This window comes from Bos mutus, chromosome 13 (assembly GCF_027580195.1).
Source record: "Bos mutus isolate GX-2022 chromosome 13, NWIPB_WYAK_1.1, whole genome shotgun sequence".
NCBI lineage: Eukaryota > Metazoa > Chordata > Mammalia > Artiodactyla > Bovidae > Bos > Bos mutus.
Window position 1 is genome coordinate 39,318,420 of NC_091629.1, and position 22,779 is coordinate 39,341,198.

At 59.6% G+C, this 22,779-nt stretch overlaps 1 protein-coding gene across 2 annotated transcripts; it reads left to right on the forward strand.

Annotated features, from left to right (window-relative positions):
* The first annotated feature begins 6,800 nt into the window (after positions 1-6,800).
* On the forward strand, positions 6,801-21,543 carry RBBP8NL (RBBP8 N-terminal like). Of its 2 annotated transcripts, XM_070382092.1 has the most exons (14): positions 6,801-6,903; positions 12,987-13,131; positions 14,176-14,218; positions 14,763-14,858; positions 15,163-15,275; positions 15,844-15,916; positions 16,223-16,353; positions 16,479-16,567; positions 16,827-16,993; positions 17,537-18,242; positions 18,505-18,631; positions 19,076-19,146; positions 19,240-19,366; positions 20,931-21,543. In XM_070382092.1, exons 1-14 carry the CDS (start codon positions 6,886-6,888, stop codon positions 20,948-20,950), a joined length of 1,926 nt encoding a protein of 641 aa, XP_070238193.1. In that variant the 5' UTR covers positions 6,801-6,885; the 3' UTR covers positions 20,951-21,543. The 2 variants fall into 2 exon arrangements, with proteins under 2 accessions (XP_070238193.1, XP_070238194.1); XM_070382093.1 differs by lacking the exons at positions 6,801-6,903; positions 14,176-14,218 and having other exon boundaries at positions 12,997-13,131.
* Positions 21,544-22,779: the final 1,236 nt, after the last annotated feature.

The following is a 22,779-nucleotide window of genomic DNA, read 5'->3' on the forward strand; positions in this document are numbered from 1 at the left end:
CAGGAGAGCGCCTCACCGGGCCAGGGTTTTGGCTCCAGCTGTCCAGGGAGCCAGGGCTGGGGGCCTGGAGCCCTGCTTCTGTAGCCCCCGTCCCCGGGTATCAGAGGAAGGCCGCCTGGTGCAGAGGACTCCCGGGCCGGGCTCTGGGACCTGCCGAGACTCCCTACTCTCCTGCCCTGCCAGCTCCAGCCTTGAACTGAAGTGGAAGACTGAGGGCCCTGGGGCAGCCCATGAGCTCTGACACCAGGCCACAGTCTCCTGGACAACATGCCCTCTGAGAGATGGGTGCCCACCTGGTTAGGTCACCCCATCCCCAGCTCCTGGCTCCCTGGGGCATCAACTCTGAATGAATGCATGTGTGATGCCAAGACACCATCTCATCTTATTCTCACATCAGTCGAGTACACTGATGCTCAAAGACTGCTCCCTAGCACCTGATTCTGACAGCCAGAAGTCTCCTAAGCAAGAGAGACCTGTTTGCATCAGGGTCGTAACCATGTGTGCACCCAGAGCTTAGGACTGAGCCCTGTAGACACTCGTACGAACACATGAGTGAATGAGTCTGTGGATGACTGGGAAGCAGCAGGTATCTGCCACCCCCAAGACCCTCCTTTGGATGCCCCCTCCTTAGGCCAGGAGGCACCTTCCCCTGCCCTTGCCCTCCACCCATGACCCCAGAGGTAGAGAAGCTTTACATGGTGCTCCTGGAAGTTGCTGGCCCGCCCAGTGGTGCCTGCGCATGAACCCTGGCCAGCTGCGGCTCTCCTGATGGCCCCTCAGTCCCAACACACTGAGAGGGGTATCCCAGACCTCACAGGGCATTTTCCTGTACTTTCATATCCACTGAGCTGGTCCAGCTTTCCCAGGCAGGTCCTTGGTGACGGCCAGTCAGATGAACAGGGAAACTGAGGCTTAAACCAGTTCCCCCAGGGGATCAGGGGCAGCTGAGCTCAAGATCCAGGGCTTGATCTGCCCAACAGAGTAAGGGAGACTCCAGGCTGGGGAAGGGGACCTGTCCCTGAGCTCCCAGGCCCTGCTCTGACGACATGGGCTCTGCTCACTCCAGGCACACTCTCTAGCCATGTGGCTTCTCCCTCCTGCTCCCACCCAACGTCACCTTCTGACCTCTCAGTGGATACCTCCTGCTCTGCACTCCCTCTAAAGGCCCCCTCAGTCAGTTAAGTCGCAAACTCATGTCCGACTCTTTGCAACCCCATGGACTGCAGCACACCAGTCTTCCCTGTCCATCACGAACTCCCAGAGCTTGCTCAAACTCATGTCCATACAGTTGGTGATGCCATCCAACCATCTCATCCTCTGTCATCCCCTTCTCCTCCTGCCTTCAATCTTTCCCAGCATCAGGGTTTTTTCCAATGAGTCGGTTCTTCATATCAGGTGGCCAAAGTATTGGAGCTTCAGCTTTAGCATCAGTCCTTCCAGTGAATATTCAGGACTGATTTCCTTTAGGATTGACTGGTTGGATCTCCTTGTAGTCCAAGGGACTCTCAAGAGTCTTCTCTAACACCACAGTTCAAAAGCATCAGTTCTTTGGCACTCAGCTTTCTTTACAGCCCAACCCTCACATCCATACACGACTACTGGAAAAACCATAGCTTTGACTAGACGAACCTTTGTCAGCAAAGTAATGTCTCTGATTTTTAATACACTGTCTAGGTTGGTCATAGCCTTTCTTCCAAGAAGCAAGTATCTTTTCATTTCATGGCTACAGTCACCGTCTGCAGTGATTTTGGAGCCCCCAAAATAATCTGTCACTGTTTCCATTGTTTCCCCATCTATTTGTCAGGAAGTGATGGGACCATGATCTTAGTTTCTTGAACATTGAGTTTTAAGGTAGTTTTTCACTCTCCTCTTTCACTTTCATCAAGAGGCTCTTTAGTTCCTCTTCACTTTCTGCCATAAGAGTGGTGTCATCTGCATACCTGAGGTTATTGATATTTCTTTCAGCAATCTTGATTCCAGCTTGTGCTTCCTCTAGCCTGGCATTTCGCATGATGTACTCTGCGTATAAGTTAAATAAGCAGGGTGACAATATACAGCCATGTCGTACTCCTTTCCCAATTTGGAATCAGTCTATTGTTCCACATCCAGTTCTAACTTGCTTACTGACCTGTATACACATTTCTCAGGAGGCAGGTAAGGTGGTCTGGTATTCCCATCTCTTTAAGAATGTTCCACAGTTTATTGTGATCCACACAATCAAAGGCTTTGGTGTAGTCTATAAAGCAGAAGTAGATGTTTTTCTGGAATTCTCTTGCTTTTTCTATGATCCAATGGATGTTGGCAATTTGACCTCTTGTTCCTCTGCCTTTCCTAAATCCAGCTTGAACATCTGGAAGTTCTTGGTTCACATACTGTTGAAGTCTAACTTGGAGAATTTTGAGCATTACTCTGCTAGCATATGAGATGAGTACAATTGTGCAGTAATTTGAGCATTCTTTGGCATTGTCCTTATTTGGGATTGGAATGGAAACTGACTTTTTCCAGTCCTGTGGCCACTGCTGAGTTTTCAAAATTTTCTGGCATATTGAGTGTAGCACTTTCATAGCATCATCTTTTAGGATTTGAAGTAGCTCAACTAGAATTCCATCACCTCCACTAGCTTCGTTAGTAGTGATGCTTCATAAGGCCCACTTGACTTTGCATTCCAGGATATCTGGCTCTAGGTGAGTGATCACACCACTGCAGGTATCTGGGTCATTAAGATCTTTTTTGTATAGTTCTTTGGTGTATTCTTGTCACCTCTTCTTAGTATCTTCTGCTTCTGTTAAGTCCATACCATTTCTGTCCTTTATTGTGCCCGTCTTTGCATGAAATGTTCCCTTGGTTGCTCTCATTTTCTTGAAGATATCTCTAGTCTTTCCCTTTCTATTGTTTTCCTCTATTTCTTTGCATTGATCACTTAGAAAGGCTTTCTTATCTTTCCTTGCTATTCTTTGGAACTCTGCATTCAGATGGCTATATCTTTCCTTTTCTTCTTTGCCCCCTCAGTTCAGTTCAGTTCAGTTTAGTCACTCAGTCGTGTCCGACTCTTTGTGACCCCATGAACCGAAGCACGCCAGGCCTCCATGTCCATCACCAACTCCCGGAGTCCACCCAAACCCATGTCCATTGAGTCAGTGATGCCATTCAACCATCTCATCCTCTGTCATCCCCTTCTCCTCCTGCCCTCAATCCCTCCCAGCATCAGGGTCTTTTCAAATGAATCAGCTCTTCGCATCAGGTGGCCAAAGTATTGGAGTTTCAGCTTCAACATCAGTCCTACCAATGAACACCCAGGACTGATCTCCTTTAAGATGGACTGGTTGGATCTCCTTGCTGTCCAAGGGACTCTCAAGAATCTTCTCCAACACCACAGTTCAAAAGCATCAATTCTTCGGCGCTCAGCTTCTTTATAGTCCAACTCTTACATCCATACATGACCACTGGAAAAACCATAGCCTTGACTAGAGGGACCTTTGCCCTCTCACCCTGTCACAAACCATCCTTCACCTCCTGTTCCCCAGGGTGACCGGGGTGATGGGATGTCAGCAGGGCCTGCACACAGTGGGGCTCTGCAAGCAGCGGCCTCCCTCTGTACTGCCCACCCTGCAGTGGTGCTCTGTGACCTGCCAGGTGGGGTCCTAGGCTGCGTGTCTCCTGCTCCTCTGCACCTGGCTGGTCCCACCGCTCCCACCCATGTGGCACTATTAACACAGGAACAAGTGTCTTATGATCAGCGTCCACATGTGTCTGGGACAAAGAGAGGGAGCCTGAATAAAGCTGTGCCCCCCCGTCACCCCTGGCCCCAGGATTACTGGTCCCTGCACAGTGTGGCAGCAAGCTCAGCCGTTGTCACCGGGGAGCAGCCGGCTGATTTGTCCCCTAGCCTGGCTGGATAGTGGAGTCTTATTCTCTTCAGGAATGGGGGTGGGGGGTACAGGGCTGGGAGAACAGCAAGCCTGCGTGTCCTAGAGAGCATTTCAGCTTTCTCAAAATCAACTTCATTCTTATTAAACTAAACATGCTCTGACTATCCATACCATCCAGCAATCATGCTCCTTCTATTTACCCAAAGAAGTTGAAAGTTGAGTCCACACCAAAACTTGCACGTGGATGTTTATAGCAGCCATATTCATAATTGCCTCAGGTTGGATGCAATCAAGATGTCCTTCAGCAGGTGATGGACAAACACACTGTGATGCATGCAGACGGTGGAGTATTGAATAATATTCAATTGAATGGCATGAGAAAGAAATGAGCTATCAAGGCATGGAAAGACATAGAGGAATATAAGTGAGTGTTACGAAGTCAAAGAAGGCAACCTGAGAAGGCTGAAGACTGTGTGACTCCAGCTCTGTGACACTCTGGGAAAGGCAGAACTATGGAGGCAGTGAAAAGATCAGGGGTGGCCGGGGATGGGGGGGAGGGAGGGATGAATAGGTGGAGCGCAGAGGATTTTTAGGGCAGTGAAAATACTCTGTATTTTCTGTATCTGTACGATGCTATAATGGTGGATACATGTCATGATATGTTTGCCCAAACCCGAAGAATGTACAACACAACAGTCCGCCCTGATGTGGACTGTGGACCCTGAGTGGTGATGACATGTCAGTGCAAGTTCATCAGTTGTAACAAATGCACCATCTGGTGGGGGTTGGATAACAGGGGTGGGGGTGGGGCAGGGGCAGCACAGGGGGCATATGGGGAATCTCCGTACTTCCTTCGTTTTGTTGTGAGCCTAAAACTACTCTAGCGTATTAATTTTTAAAAAACTTTATTGGGGTATAATTTGCATAAAACAAAATTCACACTTTTAAAGTGTAAGTTGATGGGTTTTGCCAAACAGGCACTCCCCTGTAATACCAACCACCACAATGCCGTATAGAACATGCCCTCACCCTAGGAAGTTTCTGCCACCCTTTGTTCACCTGATCCCGGACCCTGGCAGTTTCCCACTGCCTCTGGCTGTTCCCTCTCCGGGCGCTCTCCTCCTGGAGTCTGCTAGCGTCCCCTCCTGAGCTGCCCTCCCCCAGGGGGATGCCTGACATTCACTGCATCGCTGGGGTGTCAGAGGTCCTCTCCTCCCAAAGAGGTGTGGATGGCTTGTGGATGGTTCATCCACTTACCGTCGATGCACGGTGCGTTGCTAGAGACATGGAGACAGTGCTGCAGGGACCTCGGATCCCTGGGTTGCGGGATGGCTCTGAATTTCCCTTTATGGGGAACTAGAGCTTTCGTTCAACTACTAACATGGTCCAGTTGGAGCCCACGCCCAAGCCACTGACAAGCACAGTGAGCACCTCCTGGGGCAGACCCTGGTCCAGCCGCCATCATGAGGCCATGGCTCAGAGAGGTGGGGTGACTGGCCCAAGGTGAGCCAGCTCTCAAGGGGCAGAGTTGGGGCTCAAAACTGGCTGAGGCGGAGGGAGGGGGGCAGGGCTCAATTGGGCTGACCCTGGCTGCTTTGAGGGTCAACCCTGTCCCTGCCTCTGCCCTCCCCGTGGGGACACCCAGACACAGGCACACAAAGCCAAAGCCACACAGCCCACCCTCACATCTACAACCCCAACCTTGAACATAGCACACCACTCACACAACAAGAGCACACCAAACATGTGAAGAGACAAGCTGAGGCGTGAGCGCACACACGCACACGGTCCCCACAGGCCAGGCTGCGCCACGCTCACCGTGTCCACCCCCTTGTGCAGGGCACACGCCAAGGGCCCCACAGCATGCAGACACCTCCCCCAGGGGCCCAGCCAGGAGGCATCTGCAAAGCTCCCGGCAGGCTAGAGCCTGGGGGTGCCCAATAGGCCACTGCTCCCCTGAAAGCCTGGGGTGGGGTTGGGGGGCAGCCGGCAGGGGCCTCACCAAGGAGCAGGAAGTGCCTCCTGGGACCTCACCAGGGCAGCTGGCCTAGAGCCCGGGTCCTCCCCCATGGAGCCCTGAGAACTCCCTGGGTTTCTCTCAGGTACCCCAAGGGAGGGCTCATGTGCAGAGTTGGGGGTAGGAATTTGGGTGTAGCTTAAGGTGGGTCAGGGTGAGGGAGTACAGGGTGGGGGCTTGTGGAGGAAGCAGGGGGGAGCCGAGGGGGAAGAGTATGGGGTGGCTGTGGCCCTTGGGCCAGCTCTTTTCTGCATGAGTGCAGCCACAGTGTCGCGAGCGGAGGACAAACACGGAAAACTGCAATGCCCGGCTGCTCCTGTGCCCATGGTGGTGGCCCCTGGCCCAGCCCCACAGGGCACCCCAGGCCGCCCTGAGACCCTAGATGCCCACCCGCCTAGGCCACCTGCCTGTTCTCTAGTGGGGGCTAGAGGAGCCAGTGAAAGGCAGGGGCCCCAACCCAGCAGGGCCACTGCCAACCCCACATCTAGATTCCATCTCCAGAGCTCCAATAGAGGCAGGCCTGTGGTCATCATCCCCAATTTACAGACAAGGAAACTGAGGCAGGACAGCTCAGTCCACGGGAGCCAGGGGAGAGGCTCTCTGCTCTCCTCCACCCGGAGGTGAGAACGGTCCTTCCTCCCCCAGCTCCCCTACAATCTGCCCCTGCCCTGCCCCTCACGTCCACTTCCAGGCTCTGGATTCTCCTTGCAAACTGCCCGGCTCCAGCCAGAGGCCCAGGCCGTGCGGAGATCATGGAGAAACAATCCTCTCTCTGTGAGGGTCAGACCCGACCCGTTCTGCCACTTTCTGTGCGATGGCAGAACCTGTTGGGTGGCTTTGGGCCGGCTCTGCCTCCTCTCTGCTCCTGGCCAGGGGAATCAAAAACCTGTCAAGCGGGTTTGACCAAAATTATGTCTTGTTCCCAAGCAAGTTCATAGTGCTGGTTTCCATCTCTCAGGCGGGAGCGTCCCAGAGCAGAGCGGAGGTCCCCGGAGGTCGATGCGGACACGGGACCATGTGAGTACCTGGGGGCCCCGGGGCCCCAGTGGCTTTAGTAGTTGGGGGCAGGGGAAGGGGCACAAGATCTGGGGTCACTGTGGGGTGCTAGCTACCAAGCGGAGAACCAGCCCCTGCTCGTGGGGGCTGGAGGAAGGGCCAGGCTGGAGTGGTGGCCGCAGCACCTGCTCTGGGGTACACGGTCCAGGGGACTGAGTGGGAGCACAAGCTGCAGCAAGCTTCCTGGGCAGACAGGCTGGGGGAGCCAAGGCTTGGAAGGCTGGGGTTGGCACTGCTGTGCTGGGAAGTCCCTGGGTCTTCTGGGGACACTGGAAACAGGCCGGGGGCCTGGCACTTCATCCTGGTCCGGCCTCACCGCCTGGATCCTCAGACAGGCTGCAGCTGGGGAATGAGGGCTGGAACGTGGTGCAACCAGCCATGGCTCCCTGCAGGCCACTGCCACTGTAGGACATCAGCTGCCCTCAGTTTGGTGTCCCCTGGGAAGCAGTGACAAAAGGCTCCCAGGCCTCGGTCCTGCTCAGCCTCCCCCCGCGAGGCCTCAGGGAGGCGGCTGAGAAGTCGCAGTGGCCCTGGGCCGGCCCATCCTTGAGGAATCAGGTTGCAGGGCCCGCTGTTATCTGAGCCACCAGCGACACCTCGGCCTTGCTGAGCAAGTGCACACCTGCCTTGTGCCTCTGTGCATGTGTGCACACGCTCATGCAATACTCGAGTATGGGCGCACACGTGCAAGCAGCTTTCCCCCGTCCTGCGCAGTGCCACGTGCAGTGGGGGGAGTGCACGCATGTGCACACTTTTCTCTCATGCAGTAGTTGTTGGGATGTTGTTAGGATACCGTTGTGTCTGCACGTGTGGGCATCACATATGTATGCACATGTGTCATGGGTCTACGTGTCTGGTGATGCTAGAAACCATCCAGGCAATGGCACCTCTCAGGACCTGCCATCTGAGCTGGCCCAGGAGGTTGCAGGAGGCTGCACTGGCCATGTCCCTTGCGAGCTGGTGACTGTGGACTAGTGCCATCTCTCGGGGCCATAGAACCTTCATCTGCACAGTGAGGGCTGTCATGGCCACTCCACAGGCAACGTGAGCCCAGGGACTGACTACATGAGACGTTCCTGCCAGATGCCTGGATGTGGGGGCTGGCAGGCTGGCCCCTGACCACCTGCAGTCAACGGGCACTGGATGCCTGCCACATGGAGGAGACCCGGCAGCCCAAGGGGTGCAGACTCCTCAGTCTCCAGGAGCTGGGCTAGGGCACTGCCATCGTTTTGTGGCCCAGGACACTGAGACACAGTGGGAGAGAGACTCAGCTAAGGTGACCGGAGAAGGGGCTTCTCCCTCACCACGTGGGGCGTAGGGAGCCACCACCGGAGTCTCTGACCTGCTTCTCACCTGTCCCTGAGTCTGTAGAATGGGTCAGTGAGTGCCAGAAGGCAGGGTGAGCTCCAATCACACCCGTGGGCTGAGCCAGGGCACACAGCAGGTGCTCCGTAAAGATCTGTGTGGGGACATGGAAAGGGCTTGGATGGTGTGCCCAGCCTCTGGAGGCCCCTGGTGACGGGCAGGCGGAGCATCCCTGGGTCACTCTGGGACATGGTAGGAGACCTGCAGTGGGCGCTACACAGCGCAGAGAGCCCTGGCCTGGTGCTCGGCTCAGCGGATGCCCAGGGAACAAGGGCCATTGCTGTGGTTATCGCTGCACCATTGTCATCGTGTTACTCGCAGGTGGGTGGAGGGATCAACTGCAGAGAAGGCGCAGAAGTGGGGCCCTGGGGCTCCTGGACCAGAGGGCATGCTGGAGAAGAGGCCCCAACAAGAGAAAGTGGCCAGGGCCCTGCCGGCTGGCCCAGGAGCCGGGCAAGAAACTCTCCACCAAGGCTTTGTGGCTCAGTGGGCAGCACCCAGACCAGGGCGACAGCTGGAGCTCTGGTGGCCTTCTGTCTTCATGGTGGCAGGGGCATTTCCCTGAGACACGGCCACGAAGACACAGTGGTCCCTGAGTGTCCATGCAGGGCACGAGTGTGTATCATCAATGCTGGCATCTGAGACTCTGCTCTGAACTCAGGGGTGTTCTTGTCCTCCTGTAGAGGGCCTTGGTGGCACTTGAACTTGGGCTCCTGTAAGGAGCCCTGCTGGACCCCTGGGGCTCCCTGCAGGGACTGCTGCATGGGATGGATGCAGGGTCTCCATCTGCAGTTAGCTGAGTGCCTGCTGGGCCCTGGGCTGAGTACACACATCACCCGGAAGGCATCGTCTGGACACACGTATTTGGTGGGACACGCCCACAACAACCTGAGGTGGCGGCGCGGTTACCTCAGATGAGGGACTCAGGCTCTGGGGACACACTAGTCCCGTCTACAGAGGCTCCAGGCAGGCCAGGGCTCACTGCGCAGGCTGACCTTGCCCAGGTGAGTGGCAGGTGCACAGCGTCACCAGTGTGCCTGACCCCTGCCCTGCCCTCCAACCTGCAGCTTCTGAGGCTCCACTCAGCAGAGATCTTCCAGCCTGGGTGTCCAGAGCAGGAGTAGGAGTGACCCTGGACCCTTGAGGAGCAGCCCTCAGGTCTCCTCTTCCAGTACCACCACCCCCAGCCCCCACAGTGGGCAACTCGGGCCACCCTCTCCAGTGCCCAGGGCCCCCAGGCCCAAAGGCAGCAGCCAAGACCCCACCCCATAACCTGCTCCCTCCTCCTGACGCCACTGTAGCCCCCACCCCAGGCCTGGGGGGAGCCCTCCTGCCTTGAGTTCCCTGAGCCCCTCAACGCCTCTCCCCTTAGTGGCTCTCAGCACACCTGGCAAACACCAGGGAGGCCCCCAGGGAGGGCTGGCCCACCGTCCTCGGGCCGAGACCACATGCACCTTTTAAAAATAATTTCATTTATGTTCATTTACTTGTTTCTGTCTGCACTGGGTCTTTGTTGCTGCACAGGCTCTTCTCTAGTTTTGGCAAATGCGGCTGCTCTCTAGTTGTGATGCGCGAGCTTTTCATTGCAGTAGCTTCTCTTGTTGAGGAGCACAGGCTGCAGGCAGGCGGGCTTCAGTAGTTGCGGCTCCCAGGCTCTAGAGCACAGACTCCGTAGTGTGGCTTAGTTGCTCCACGGCACGTGGGATCTTCCTGGACCAGGGCTCGAACTTGTGTCTCCTGCACTGGCAGGTGGATTCTTATGAACTGAGCTACCAGGGAAGACCCCACATGCGCTTTTACAGCTGAGGTTCTTCCTACCCACAACCACCAAATTCCTGTCAGCTGGGGACCCACCTCCTCATCCCTCCGCTGCTTCCTTGGACCCAACCCCCCCTGCACTTTGAGGGTGGGGGCTGGGTCAAGGGCTGCCCCAGGAGACTGACTGTCCTCTTCTCCTTGGCCAAACGCCCTCTGTCACCTGCCGGCCCAGGGGAGCCACACCACCCCCATGGCACTGTTGCCAGTGGCTGGACAGCCCTGGTCATCCCTGGGAGATGTGAAGCTCCCAGCAGAATACACCTTCCAGCTGTGCTGCCCGTGCCTGGCCCCGGGTCTGTGTCCATGCTGCCCCCTGCCCATCAGAGACCCCAGAGGGGCAGCCAGGTGGGGTCTTTGGGCGGTTTGGAATAGAGAGGAGCCTGGGGTACCCAGACAGAGGAGGGTGTCTGGGCCCTTATCCACCTGGCTCCACACCACAGTGCTGTCATTAGGAACAATGTCGGCCTCTCACTCGGACCTGCGCCCAACCGCAGAGCCTCTCCTGGGCCTGGGGCACCGCAGGCTCCCAGGGGCGGCTCCTTCATGGGTGTTGGCCCAGCCCAGGGCCCATGGTAGACGCTGATAGGGAAGAACAGCCTGTCAGGCAGGTCTGGGTGGAATTTCAGGCACAATGGCTTGGCCCTCCCCAGCTGGCCCACCTCCCCCTGCAGGGAGCCTGAGCCGAGGAGAGCTCCTCCCACAGTCCCCTCTCCCACCACCAGATGAAGATGGGAGAGCCAGCAGAGCAGGGCCACCTGGAGCACATCCCTGGTCCACAGAGGGCAAGGACATATCCTCAGCCCCAGGGAGAAGTCAAGCCCCGACTCCCGCTTCCCACTGGGCAGCCAGGGAGCATGACCTGATGTCTTTGGGCCTCAGCTTCCCCATCTGGAAAGTGGGCTCCTTGCAGTGTGGTCAGGGTTAGATGGGCTCAGGATGTGAGGCCCAATTATCATGTACACCCTACTACAGCCCTGGTCTCCCCCACCCTCTGCAATTCAGCATCTTGTCCCCTAACCTGCCAGGACACCCCTCTGGCTTCCAGCCTCAAGGAAGGGAACCCCACCAAGCTCCTCTCATTCCCAGAGCCCTCACCCACCCAACACACAGTCAGTAGGCAGAGACCTCCCCCTCTTCCCTGGCCATCTCTTGGGAGTGTCCCAGAGGCCAGGCATGTCTAAAACGAGTTTGGAGAGCCCCACCTTCCTGTCACTCCATCCGTCTAGCACATCCCTGCCTGTGGGCTCTGGTGGCCACTGTGAGACACAGGACCATTCTCTGTCCTCTTGCTGAGCCTGGGGTTTGAGGACCCAGCTGAGAGCCAGCCCCCTTGTCAAGTCCTCTTGGAAAGCTCCAGGACAGTGAGTGCTTGCCCCGGCCTGGCTTATCTTGGGGTCACAGGGCCTGCCCCCCTCAGTTGGCGGTCCCACTGCCAGGGCACCCACCATCCAGCTTCAGAGAGCCCAGAGCAGCTGTGCCTCTTCTACACTTCCTGTGCATGACTCCTGCAGTGCGCTGGCCCCTACTCTGCTGTGTCTCGGAAGCAAACCGTAACAGCCCTGGATCGTCATCTCTCCTGCCACCGCTGGACACTACCAGCAGGCGCTGGAGGGTTTCCAGTCTGGGGACTGCTGATGCAAACACTCCGGTCTCTGAACGCAAGTGAGACCACACACCTCCTTCAGTGAGGAGCGGAGGAGGGGGCTGCATGTGGCCTCGGGCAAGGCCGAAGGGGTCTTTGGGCAGAGGTTTCCAGGGTTTGTGAAGAGGCCCTCCTGGGGTGGTGGAGCACTGCGCCGGTTGGTGGTGGCCTGGGCCGAGGCAGGCTCTGTGAAGGAGGGAAAGTGAGGTTCTGGGCATGTGCAGACGCAAAGCCAGGGGACCCCAGGGCTCCCTCCCCCTGGCCTGGAGGTGATGATGGCATGGGTCTGGGCTGGTGGCATCGCTGCTGACCTGGCTATGAGCTGTGGGTCTGACTCTCACTGGGTGACAGACAGTGCCACAGAGCAATGGTGGCCTGTGGTACCCACCACCAGAGGTGTGCCACCAGGACTGAGGGGCTCTCACCCGGAGGAGGGTGGCGCCTGGCACCACAGTGAGGAATCTGATTCGGGGCTGAGCCCCAGGCTCACTCCCGGCTCTGAGCTGGACCTTGTGGGACCCGAGAGATACTCACCAGGCCCACTGGACGGGCCCTGTGGCCACTACCAAAGGGAAGAAAGTGCTGCTCAGAGGGGCCAGAGCTCACGGCAGTCACACAACGGGCAAGGTTATCTTGCTCCCAGCTTGGATTCTCACTCCCACAACCTTTTAAGTTTTAGCAAACGCTTCGTGGAGGTGAAACACAGGCAGGAAAAAGGGCCCAGGCCATGAGGGGCGGCTAGGTGGACTTCTGCCTGTGCACAGCCACCAGTTCCTACAGAGAAAATAGCCAGCCAATCCCCAAAGTCCCCACCGAGGCCCCACGGGGCCATCCATGCCACTGTGGGCACCTGGACCCTCCTGAGAGAGCTTTCCCACTGGCTGAACAAACCCTGGCTTACTGACCCGCCAGCTGTCGGCCGGCTTGGGCGTCTCCAGTCTGGGGCTTCATCATAGGTCACGTGCACCCTCATGGTCCCAGCACCAAGTGGGAGCTGGTCCCCTCAGGCCATCTGCTTTGCTGTGAAGACTGGATTAGGGAGTTGAGATGAAGTGAGAATGTCCCATCCCTACAGGATGGACATACATGCCCCCCTTAGGCGTGGACAGGACCCAGTGGGTGGTCACAGGACAGGACTCCCACACCTACCTCCTGCACCCTGCAGCCCACAGACCCCTCCTGAGCCAATGTGACTGTCCTACGGCTTCCTGCTCCACAGGCTGGAAACAGAGGGCCAGTAGAGGCCAAGGGGCCTTCCCCACACCTGGAGCACAGAGGACCCAGGGCCAGGGCCACGGGAGCCATGGAGAGCTTCACAGAGTCACTAAACAGACTGAAGGAAGTCCATGAGAATGAGGTCATGGGTGAGTACCTTGGGGAGGACAAACTCTCAACTGGACAGCAGTCTAAGAGCCAAGTTCAGGCCAGGGGACTCCCACATGTTGCCTCCAATTCTCGCCAAAACCAGGACCATGACTTGCAGGCCCAGAAAAGGAGTCCTGACCCAGAGCCCAGAGCTGCATTGTGGCCAGGCACCCAGCCTTAGACCAACACCCAAGTGCAGCACTGGAGGGGTGGCCCCCAAATGGTCAGTTCACATCAGAGCAGAAATAAAAGACCAGCCTGGCCACAGACAGCTGAGACACTAAAGCCAAAACCAGCCCCTTGCCCCAGGTGGGGGCCTCCTTGTCCCCCAGAAGGGAGGTTACCTACTTTCCTTGTAGGAATGGAGCCCAAGGCTCCGGAGGCTTGTCTGGAGCGTTCCGGGTGCTGAGCTAAAATCCCTCTGCCCCTTCCAGAACCCCAGGCTAAGCTCTGCCCTGGCACGCATGTCTGTCCAGTTTCCCCACCAGCAACAGGACTGCAGCCACCTGCTCCATTCACTCCCTCAGTGCCTGGACCAGACCCTCCCCTGACATTTCTGACAGTGCTCACTCCCCCTCCCACATCAAAGGCCCAGAGACGCGGAGGGGCGGGGACTGCTTGGGCTAGCCTAGGACCCAAGCCAGACCATGATGGGAGGGGAGGAGGGGTTGTGCTGGGGTCTCCCTTGGGGGCCCATTGGCAGCACCCAAAAAGCATCCCTCCCGGGCCTTGGCTGGGTAACTGGTGACTCCCAGCATCCGGGACCCATCCCCAGCTGACACCAGAGCCAGAGACAAGGGAGGGGAGAGGCTGGGCCCAGACCGGGGTCCCAGGCCGCCAGGAGACTGACCAGAAGCTGGCAGCAGGTGCAGACTGGGAGCCCTCCAAGGGGGTGACCTCAGGGAGTCAGTGCAGGGACCCAGGCAGGTGGCGGGCGTCTGGAGAGGGTTCTGCCAGACAAACAGGGACAGGAAATGCCCCGGCTCCATGTAGAGGTGGCAGACCAGCTGGGCCTGACCTCTGCTCCTTTCCTCACTCCTCAGGCCTACAGAACAAGCTTATGGAACTGAACTCAGAGAGGTGCCGGTGAGTGAGGACAGGACTGGCCCAGGAGACTGGAAGGGCAGTGACTCCCCAGGGTTCATCTCCCCTCTTCCCCTGCAGCCCCAGGGCCCTGGCACTGCCACTAGCAGTGATGCAGGAGAAAGTGAAGCTCAGCATAGCGGGTAGGGGGGAGTCTGGTCCAAGGTCATGCCTCGAGGAGATGGAGGAAGTGGGGCTGGAAAGTCCAAGCCCACCAGAGTGAACAGGGACCCTCCAAGGGGATGGGCAAGGAGCATCCATGAAGGGCACCTCTGGGACAATAGCTATCAACAGGGGGACTCCACGTGAGTCCTGGAGACCCACAGGCAGACTCCCCAGGTCCCCACTTCACAGAACGCTGCCAGGTGGCACATGGACGAGACAGAGTCCTCAAGGCCATACACGCTCACACTTGGGCGAGCTGGCACTGCCCTTGAGAGGCCCCAAGTCTCAAGGAAGTCCTAGGCTGGTGGCCAGGGAGAGAACAGTGGGTAGTAGAGAGCTCTCTGGGTAGATCAGACCCCCCACTTCAGATTGTCCCCCACAGGGATGCCCAGAGGGTGGAGGAGCTCTGTGCCAAGAACCACCAGCTCAGGGAGCAGCAGAAGGCGCTGAAGGAGAACCTGCGGGCGCTGGAGAACAGGTGGGGGCACCTCACACCCCACTCATAATGGGGGCAGGGACGGAGGAAGACCAGAGCGTTCTGTGGAGAATGAGTCTGGGATACTCTGGAGTCAACTCAGCCACTGCAGGACTTCTCAGAGCCTTAAGTAAACTGCACTTTTCAAGGTTCCTTCCCAAACTCAACAGCATGTGGCATGCTTAGCCCACAGGGTGGGCAACGTGGTGGGGAAAGGCAGGGCAGGTCCTGGGACTGGGGCGGGGGGCGCGGCATCCCGGCCCCTCCCTCTCAGAGCAGCCTCTCGCCATCCCTCCTCGCCCCACAGGCTGCGGGCTGGGCTGTGTGACCGCTGCATGGTCACCCAGGAGCTGGCCAGAAAGAAGCAGCAAGAGTTCGAGAGCTCCCTCCTCCAGAACCTGCAGCACGTCTTCCTCCTCAGTGAGCGCCCCCCTGCCCCGTGTCCTGCACCCCGTCCTCCTGTGGGGGCCGGCGACCCCCCACCTCCTCAGCCCAACGAGGGGTCTCGGGAAAGGGGAGGAGGTGACCCAGGGCTGCACTGTGAGGAGGGACACCCGCACCCCAATTCACAGACAGATGGTGCAAAGCCCCCCACTGGCCCCCACAGGCCACCTGCTGCTCAGTCACTGGGCCGGGGCGTCCCTGCCCTCTCAAGGCCTCAGCTCCCTCCTTCTCAGGATAAGGAGGGTCCCGCAGAGACCTGGGTTCCGTGAGTCCTGCTGATGAGCACAAGCCCCTTTCCTTTGGCTGGGGGGTCCCTCAAGGCTAGGGAGCGCCATCCCTTTTCACAGCCTCCAGGCTGGTGCTGTTCACTCAACATCCACCCACCCACTCAGGCAGCAAGCATCTATGGGGCTCCTGCTGTATGCCAGGCCCCAAGCCAAGTGCTGGAGTCCCAGCTGGGCCAAGACAGGGGGACTCCCAGGGCCGTGAGGACCCCGCTCGCCCTTCCCCTCCCCAAGTCCTTCCTAACCAGTGCCTTCTGCAGCCACTGAGCTGACGCGGCTGCAGGAGGAAAATGACGCCTTGAAGGAGGAAGTGAAGCGGCTTCAGGGCCCAGGGTGAGTGGGGGGAGCCCCAGGCACTTGTGCAGGGGGAGGGGTCCCACAGGCCAGCATCCTGGGACAGATAGCGACCTCCCCTGGTCTGCAGGCACAAGACCCCCCAGAAGCAGAGCTGGGCCGCAGCACCCATGGCAGCTCTGGTGCTTGGGCCACCCCCAGACACGGGTGTGAGCCCACGATGATGTCTTTCCTGGTCACCTGGGTCTCCCACACAGGCGGCTTGGCCCCCAGGAGGGTGCCCTGGCCTTTCTGATCGTCTCTGGGATGCTGCCCCCTCACCTGCCTCATATTTGCCCCCCACAGACCCAAGCCCCAGCTCAGGGAGGGCATCTCGGACCCCCCATCACCCCTGCTGCTCCCCTCCCTGGGCGCCCGGAAGGCCGTCACTGAGAAACCACTGGGAGGCCACGAGGAGACAGAGGATGGCCATGCAGGTGCAGGTCCATGGGAGAGGCGGGTGTGGGGCAGGGGGCTGAGCAGCCTGAGACCAGGGACCCTCGGGCCAGGGGCTGAGCTGACCCCTCAGCAGCTGTCCTCCCTTCTGTCCCTCCTCCCACAGAAAGGCCGGGGGTGTACGGGACATCACCAATGGCCAAAATCTCCCCAAGTCCCAATCTTCATGAGGCACGGACCCCGGACATGGTGAGGGTGAGGGACCCCGAACCCCTGAACCCACTCCTCCCTCTTCCTGGGCAGCCCGAGGAGGAGGCCAGAACTGCCAGCCCTGCTGTGTGACATGCACATGGTAACATGCCCATCCTCGTGCCAAGCAGGGAGTCCTGAGCTCCACACGATGACGGTGGAAGCAAGGCTCAGAGTGGGTGGGAGACCTGCCCAAGGTCGCACAGAGAAAAGGGCAGAAGGTAGCAGCCGAGCCCACCCAGACTGACCCGCCTACCCTGTGCAGAACCCCCAGCGCATCTCCAACCAGCTGCATGGGACAATCGCCGTGGTGCGGCCTGGGTCCCGGGCCTGCTCCGCCGACCAGGGCTCCACCAATGGGACGCCCCCACTGCTGCCCACCAGGAACAGCCCACCCAGCCCACCTGGCGAGCACAGCCTCCCTCTGGACAGGTGAGTGCCCGCCCTCTACCACCACCAGGAGCTCCCTCAGCTGGGCACCTGGTCTCCTCCTCTGGTCCCAGCTTTAAGGCAGGGGCCAGCAGCAGGGAGTCCCTCCCTTTGTCCCTTCAGGAGAACTGCTCTCCCTGGCTTGGCTTCCCCCTGCCTGCAGCATGGTTCCCACGTGGACATCTGAATGGCCAGGGCAGGGTGGGGTTTCGTGGACAGAGGAGATGGGGACTGGGCACCCCCTTTCATCGTGGTCTGAGGAGAGTGGGGGTGGGGTTGTGGTGGGTGACCAGGTGGGCAGGGTGCTCCAGGGGACTGGGCAGGCAGCTGACGCCCAGAAGGGGGAGAGGCCTTAGTGGCCAGTTCCCTCCTCTGATCCCCAGGCCCCAGGCAACTCTAAAACCAGGCACCCAGGGGCCCGGGCATTCCCTTCCCCACTGCCCACCGTGTCACGTGGGCACCTGCCTTACCCCCAGGACCCCTAGTCCTCCCTGTGAAGTGGGGCTGACTATGCCCCACAATCACCAGGCTTCTCCTTCCCCACAGCTTCCTGCAGGCCTCTCGGCCTTCTGCCAGGACCTGCGAGTCCCTGAAGCACTCCCTCCAGGCCGACCGCCTCTGCCTCCTGAACCGGCATCTAACCCTGCACCTTGGCAGCCCCCCGGCCCCCGCCACAGCCCCCAGCGGCCCCCAGTCCCAGGGCCTCAAGGCTGGGGAGGCGGAGGCCTGGGAGGAGCCCTCGGGCCTGCTGGGCCTGCCGGGCGCCCTGGTGGGCGTGCGGAACCCACGGCTGGAAGGCGCACTGCACATGCTCCTGGCCCAGCAGCTGCGGGCACAGGGCAGGGTGGGCAGTGCCCGGCTGAGGGGCCCTTGGGGGCCCAGAGGGACGCCGCCTTCCCCACCAGCCGACTCAGACTCCGAGGGTCCTGAAGGCGAGGCGGCCAGGGAAACCCTGTCCAGAAGGAGGCACCCACAGCCTGCAGGCCCGGGCAGCCCCCAGGGGAAGGAGGGCACAGCCACACAGGACTATGTCCCAGACAAGCCCCTGGACCTCTCAGAGAGGGGTCGGTGCCGGGCCAGCACTCCCAAGCCTGCCAACCAGTCGGGGTCACTCAGCCCTCCACAGGTCCCCACGCCCAGCCCTGAGCCACCCCAGGGAGTGGGACCACCTGCCCAGTGTGGAGCCCAGAGACTCAGCAATGGCACCCAGGAAGCCAAAGAGCCAGAGGCGGAAGAGCATCCATCTTCTCCGGTGAGGGACCAAGCCCGGTTCCTGGGCTCTGTGTGTCCCACCCAGAGCACCTGGGCCCCAGGCTGCCCTCTCTTCTCTGCTCCACTCCACCAGCCAGTTGCGGAGGGAAAGCCTGCTGCCCAGGTCACAAGCCACAGGGAGCCAGCTGACCCTCCAGTCCCGTCCTGTCCAGGGCTCCCACAGGCTGTGCCCGAGGCCGGGTTGGGAAGAGAGAGGGAAGTTGCCTTACATGAGCTCAAGTCTCTTCCTTCTTTCCCGCCAGGACGCGCCCTACTCTGCCCCAGGGCCCCACCTCAGCCTGCCCTCTCCAAGTGGGCCAGGAGAGGAGGACAGAGGGAGGCCTAGACTTCCCCCCTACCCACCAAGGCCTGGTGGAGACGGCCACCCAGGTGAGGATGCGAACACAGCAAGTGTTCCACGATGGAAGTGGAACCACAGTGAGCAGGGAGGGCCTGACCCAGCAAACTCTGGTCTCAGATTTGGTTCCCCACCTTCAGACCCAGAGTGGAGCGAGGGGCCCAGGGAGGGCACGTTTCTGACCACAGGAAGTGAATGGAGAGCATCCTAGCAACTGGGGCTTCAGGGCAGGTGATGAGTTCCCTGTCACCCAGCAACTAAGCCAGGGGCACCCCAGTGGGTGGGGTCACTGCAGGAGTGTAGGGAACTTTGGGCTTGGATTCCACCCCAGGGCAGGTTACTCGGGCTCTCTGTGCCTCAGTTTCCCCAGCTTCAGAGGTGTTGCCACTGGTCTCAGCCTGGCAGGTTAGGGGCCTAGGCTTCTACTAGATGCCCAGGCCACCATCCTGGCCTGACCCACACCCCGCGTCCTGCAGAGCTCAGCAAAGTCCATGGGCAACAGCTGGAGTCGGATGAGCTGGACGAGCCAGACACCTCGGACAGTGAGGTCAGTGCTGCCACACACTGGGGTAGGGGGGTGGCACCCTGGCTGCCCCAGGCTTGGGGGGGTCCTCACCATGACCACACCCCCACTCTTCAGATGGTCCTGAGCACCAGGGCGGAGGCCACACAGAGCTCGCCAGGGGAGGGACCCGGGTGTGTCTGCGACAAGGAGTGTGGACGGGGCCCGCAGAAGAGGAAGCGGGCCTCAGACTCCTGGAGCAAAGGTAGGCCCCAGGTGGGGGCGGGGCAGTTGCAGCACCGATACCCACAGCCTTTCTGGCTACGCGGAGCTGCTCCCAGAGCAGTCTTGTAAGAGGGCCTGGGTCAGGCCTGGGCAGACCCCGAGTCCACTTCCTCCTTGCTGGGCTGGCCCCTTCACCCCAAGCCTGTCTCCCTCCAGAAAGGAGGCGATATGAGACAGCAGTGGGACACAGGCAAGGACAGTTGTGTCATCTTCAAGGGAGAAGGAGCATCCTGGGCCACGAACAGCCCCAGGCCTGGTGGTCCTAGACCCTTCCCCTCTCACAGCCCCACCTGGGAGGGGTCAAGCTCACCTGGACCACCTTGTCCACTTTTAAGGAGGAGGCCCAGCAGAGGGTGCTGCCTCCTAGGCATGGGTGTGTTTGTTCCCGATGTGGGGCTGGGGGCTGCTCTCCCTTTTGCCAAGGGTGGTGCCTGTGGGCTCCCTCTCCACCCAGGCAGAGGGTATAAGGACGGCTCCCACTTCCTGCTCCGGGCACAGTGGCAGCTCGGGCCGGGTTTCCAGGCGCCCGCGAGAGCCTCTGAACGCCTGAGCTGATGCTGCACGCCGCCTGGTGTTTGTCCAGGCAGGCCTGTGTCGCAGGCTGGGCCATGGCTGCCACAGTGCACCACTGTTGCCGGGAAGGTGACCGCAGCCTGTTTGTCAGGCGAGCGCTGGAGGAGGCCAGCATGCTGGTGTGACCTCACAGCACAGCCAGCTGGGCACTTTTGGAAGACGTCCTGGCAGGCAGGGTCCACAGGGGTGCACCCCATCTGCCCCCACCTTCCACATGGAGTCAAGCCAGCCCCTTGCCCGCCCACCCAGACCAAGGCAGGGGCTCCCCAGATGGCACCCATACCCTCAGCACCTCACGGGGGATAAGTGAGAATAGCGCCCTTGTGTTGTGTGCCCATAGAGAGAGAGGCTCAAGGAGCATCCGGTCGTTACTGCCTTTGGGCCTCATGGGCCTGCCCGGGGATTAGCCATCACTGTCTCACAGATGCAAAAGTGGGGGCTCAGGGTGGGGCAACTTGCCCAGGGTCACAGAGGTGCTACGCGGGGTCAGGATGCCAACCTGATCCATCTGACCCAGAACCAGAGCTGGTTCCGCATCAGAGGCACGCCTGAAGCCCAGCATCGTGCAGGTCTCACCTGCAAGGGTGCCAGGAACCATATGTCCTTTCTCTGTGACCCCAGAGGTAGGCCCATGGAAGCACCTGCCAACATCCCAAGTGTTCTGAGAACATTTCCCTATAAGCTTAGCTTATCCAGATGCCCCAGACCCTCTGCAAGGTCGCAGGGGAGGCCCCAGGGCTGGGTGGATTCCAGGGTCACACACCTTCTACCAAATTCCCAAGGCTCCCCTCCGATCAGGCCGCCCTGTCCAGCATCCGCTGCCATCAGGAACAGGTTGACTGTCAGTGTGGGCTCCTGTGTTCCCAGAAACTGCCCACGAGGCCCTGGGCAAAAGCCCAGTGTCCCCGTAAGAGAGGACACGCAAGGTTACTACCGTGCCTCCCAGCTTAACCTTGGTCCACTTCCCACAGCCTCCAAGAAGCCGACCTGAGGAAGGAGGAACCAGGGAGCCAGGAGTCCCTCACCCAGCACCAGCACCTGGGAAAAGACCAGGGCATCCCAGCCTGCCCAGTGATGCGCCCCACCTGATTGATTGCCCGCAGCCAGGACAACCCCCACTGCCAGCCAAGCAGACAGCCCCGGGAGCAGGGTAGTGGACTGGGTCCTGCCACATCCACAGGGGTGTGAAGGCCAAGACGATTGGTCTTTTGAACCCCTCCATCTCGGAAACGATCTTACCCACCACTCTCACCCCAGCATCTGCTCCCTTGTGGGGAGCAGGGTCCTGGGAGACCGAGATGGCTCAAGCTCCAGCCGAGCCCCGCCCCCAGCCCTGCTGTGCACGGGCAGGCCCTCCTGGGCAGTGCCCCTCCTCCCACCAACCCAGACTCCACTAGTACCCTGGACCCAGGGGCTGCATGCCTTGCTACCCATTCCAGACGGGGTATCGAGCTCCAAGCAGTGGTCTCGGGCGCCCCCTTGCGGGAGGTCCCACAAATGTGCTGCCCGGTGAGAGCTAAGAAGGCCGGCAGGCGGCAGTGCAACACCTCTGCAGAGATGGGGGTCCCAGGGCATGGGGAGAATAAAGTGTAAGGAAGGATGGCGTGTGCAGCTGGCAGGGTTGGGCTTCAGCCGGGCCTCCACCTTCCCCGGGTGGGTGACTCTTGAGTGTCCAGGGATGGGGAGCCTCTGGGGAGGGCTGCGGGAACAGAATGTGCGCCAGGCGCCACGCAGACCCTCTCATCGACACCTCTATGTCCCTGGCCCCACACCCGCCACTGAACCGTCAGCCCTCTGCACAACCACAGGGAAGCTCACCCAGGACACTGCCCCGCACAGAACCAGGAAGACCGTGTTCTGTCCCCTGCCCCGCTATCTCTGCAACAACCTCAAAGCTTGACATGGTGCCAGCTGGCAGAAGAGAGACCACCCCAGAGCCCAGCCCCATTATCCAGCAGCAGACAGCATGGTTTTGGAGCTGAGGGCCAACAACCAGATGACAGCCATCCCCCTTTATCTTCCTCATCTGACATCAGTGTAACTATTAGCCACCAGCTTGTGGGTCCTGCCCCCTCCACCTGCCAGGGCCCTCCTACTAGAACAGCAGGCCAGCAGGGCCCTAATCCATCAATGTTGACCCGGCTTCTCCTCGCTAACAGAGAGAAATTTGTGTGCCATGTCTGGCACATTGCATGGGGAGCATTCACAGAGCTGTGTGGCAGATTTCATGGCGAGTGCCCAGTCTTCAGCCTCCAGGTAGACCCAGCACGGTGACGTTCCCTGGCTGAGCCGCTCAGCCCTGACAATACCCTGAGGTCACAGTCGCTGTCCCCACTTGAAGGATGAGTAAACCTACAGGCAGAAAGCTGGACAGAGCAGGCCAGTGCCATACAGGTGGCTATACGACCCTGCCCGGCAGGACGCAGGTGGGCTCCTGAGCATGAAGCCACTGGCTCTGGAGTCTGGGTCGGCAACAGAAGGCCTGGTACCCCGTAGACTCAAGGTCACTTTGCTGCTGAGGGATAGAAGTGTAGGACTCTGCCTGGGGCGGAAACTCCAGCATCACCCTGCCTGCCACCCCAAGCAGGTGCCTTCTTCCCTTGGGCCTGCGGTTTTCAGCCACTGGAGGAGACCAGGTGGCATCGACGGTCATTCTTGAAGCTCCTCGAGGGGCCACCCAGACCTCTGATGGCGGGTGCCACAGCTCCAGTCCTGCACCTCAGCCCCACCCTCCTGCAAAGACACATACCCTGAGAGGGGAAGTGGAGCCTAAAGACAGGCTCGACAGAAGCTGACCATGAACGCCGCAGCCCAGCAAAA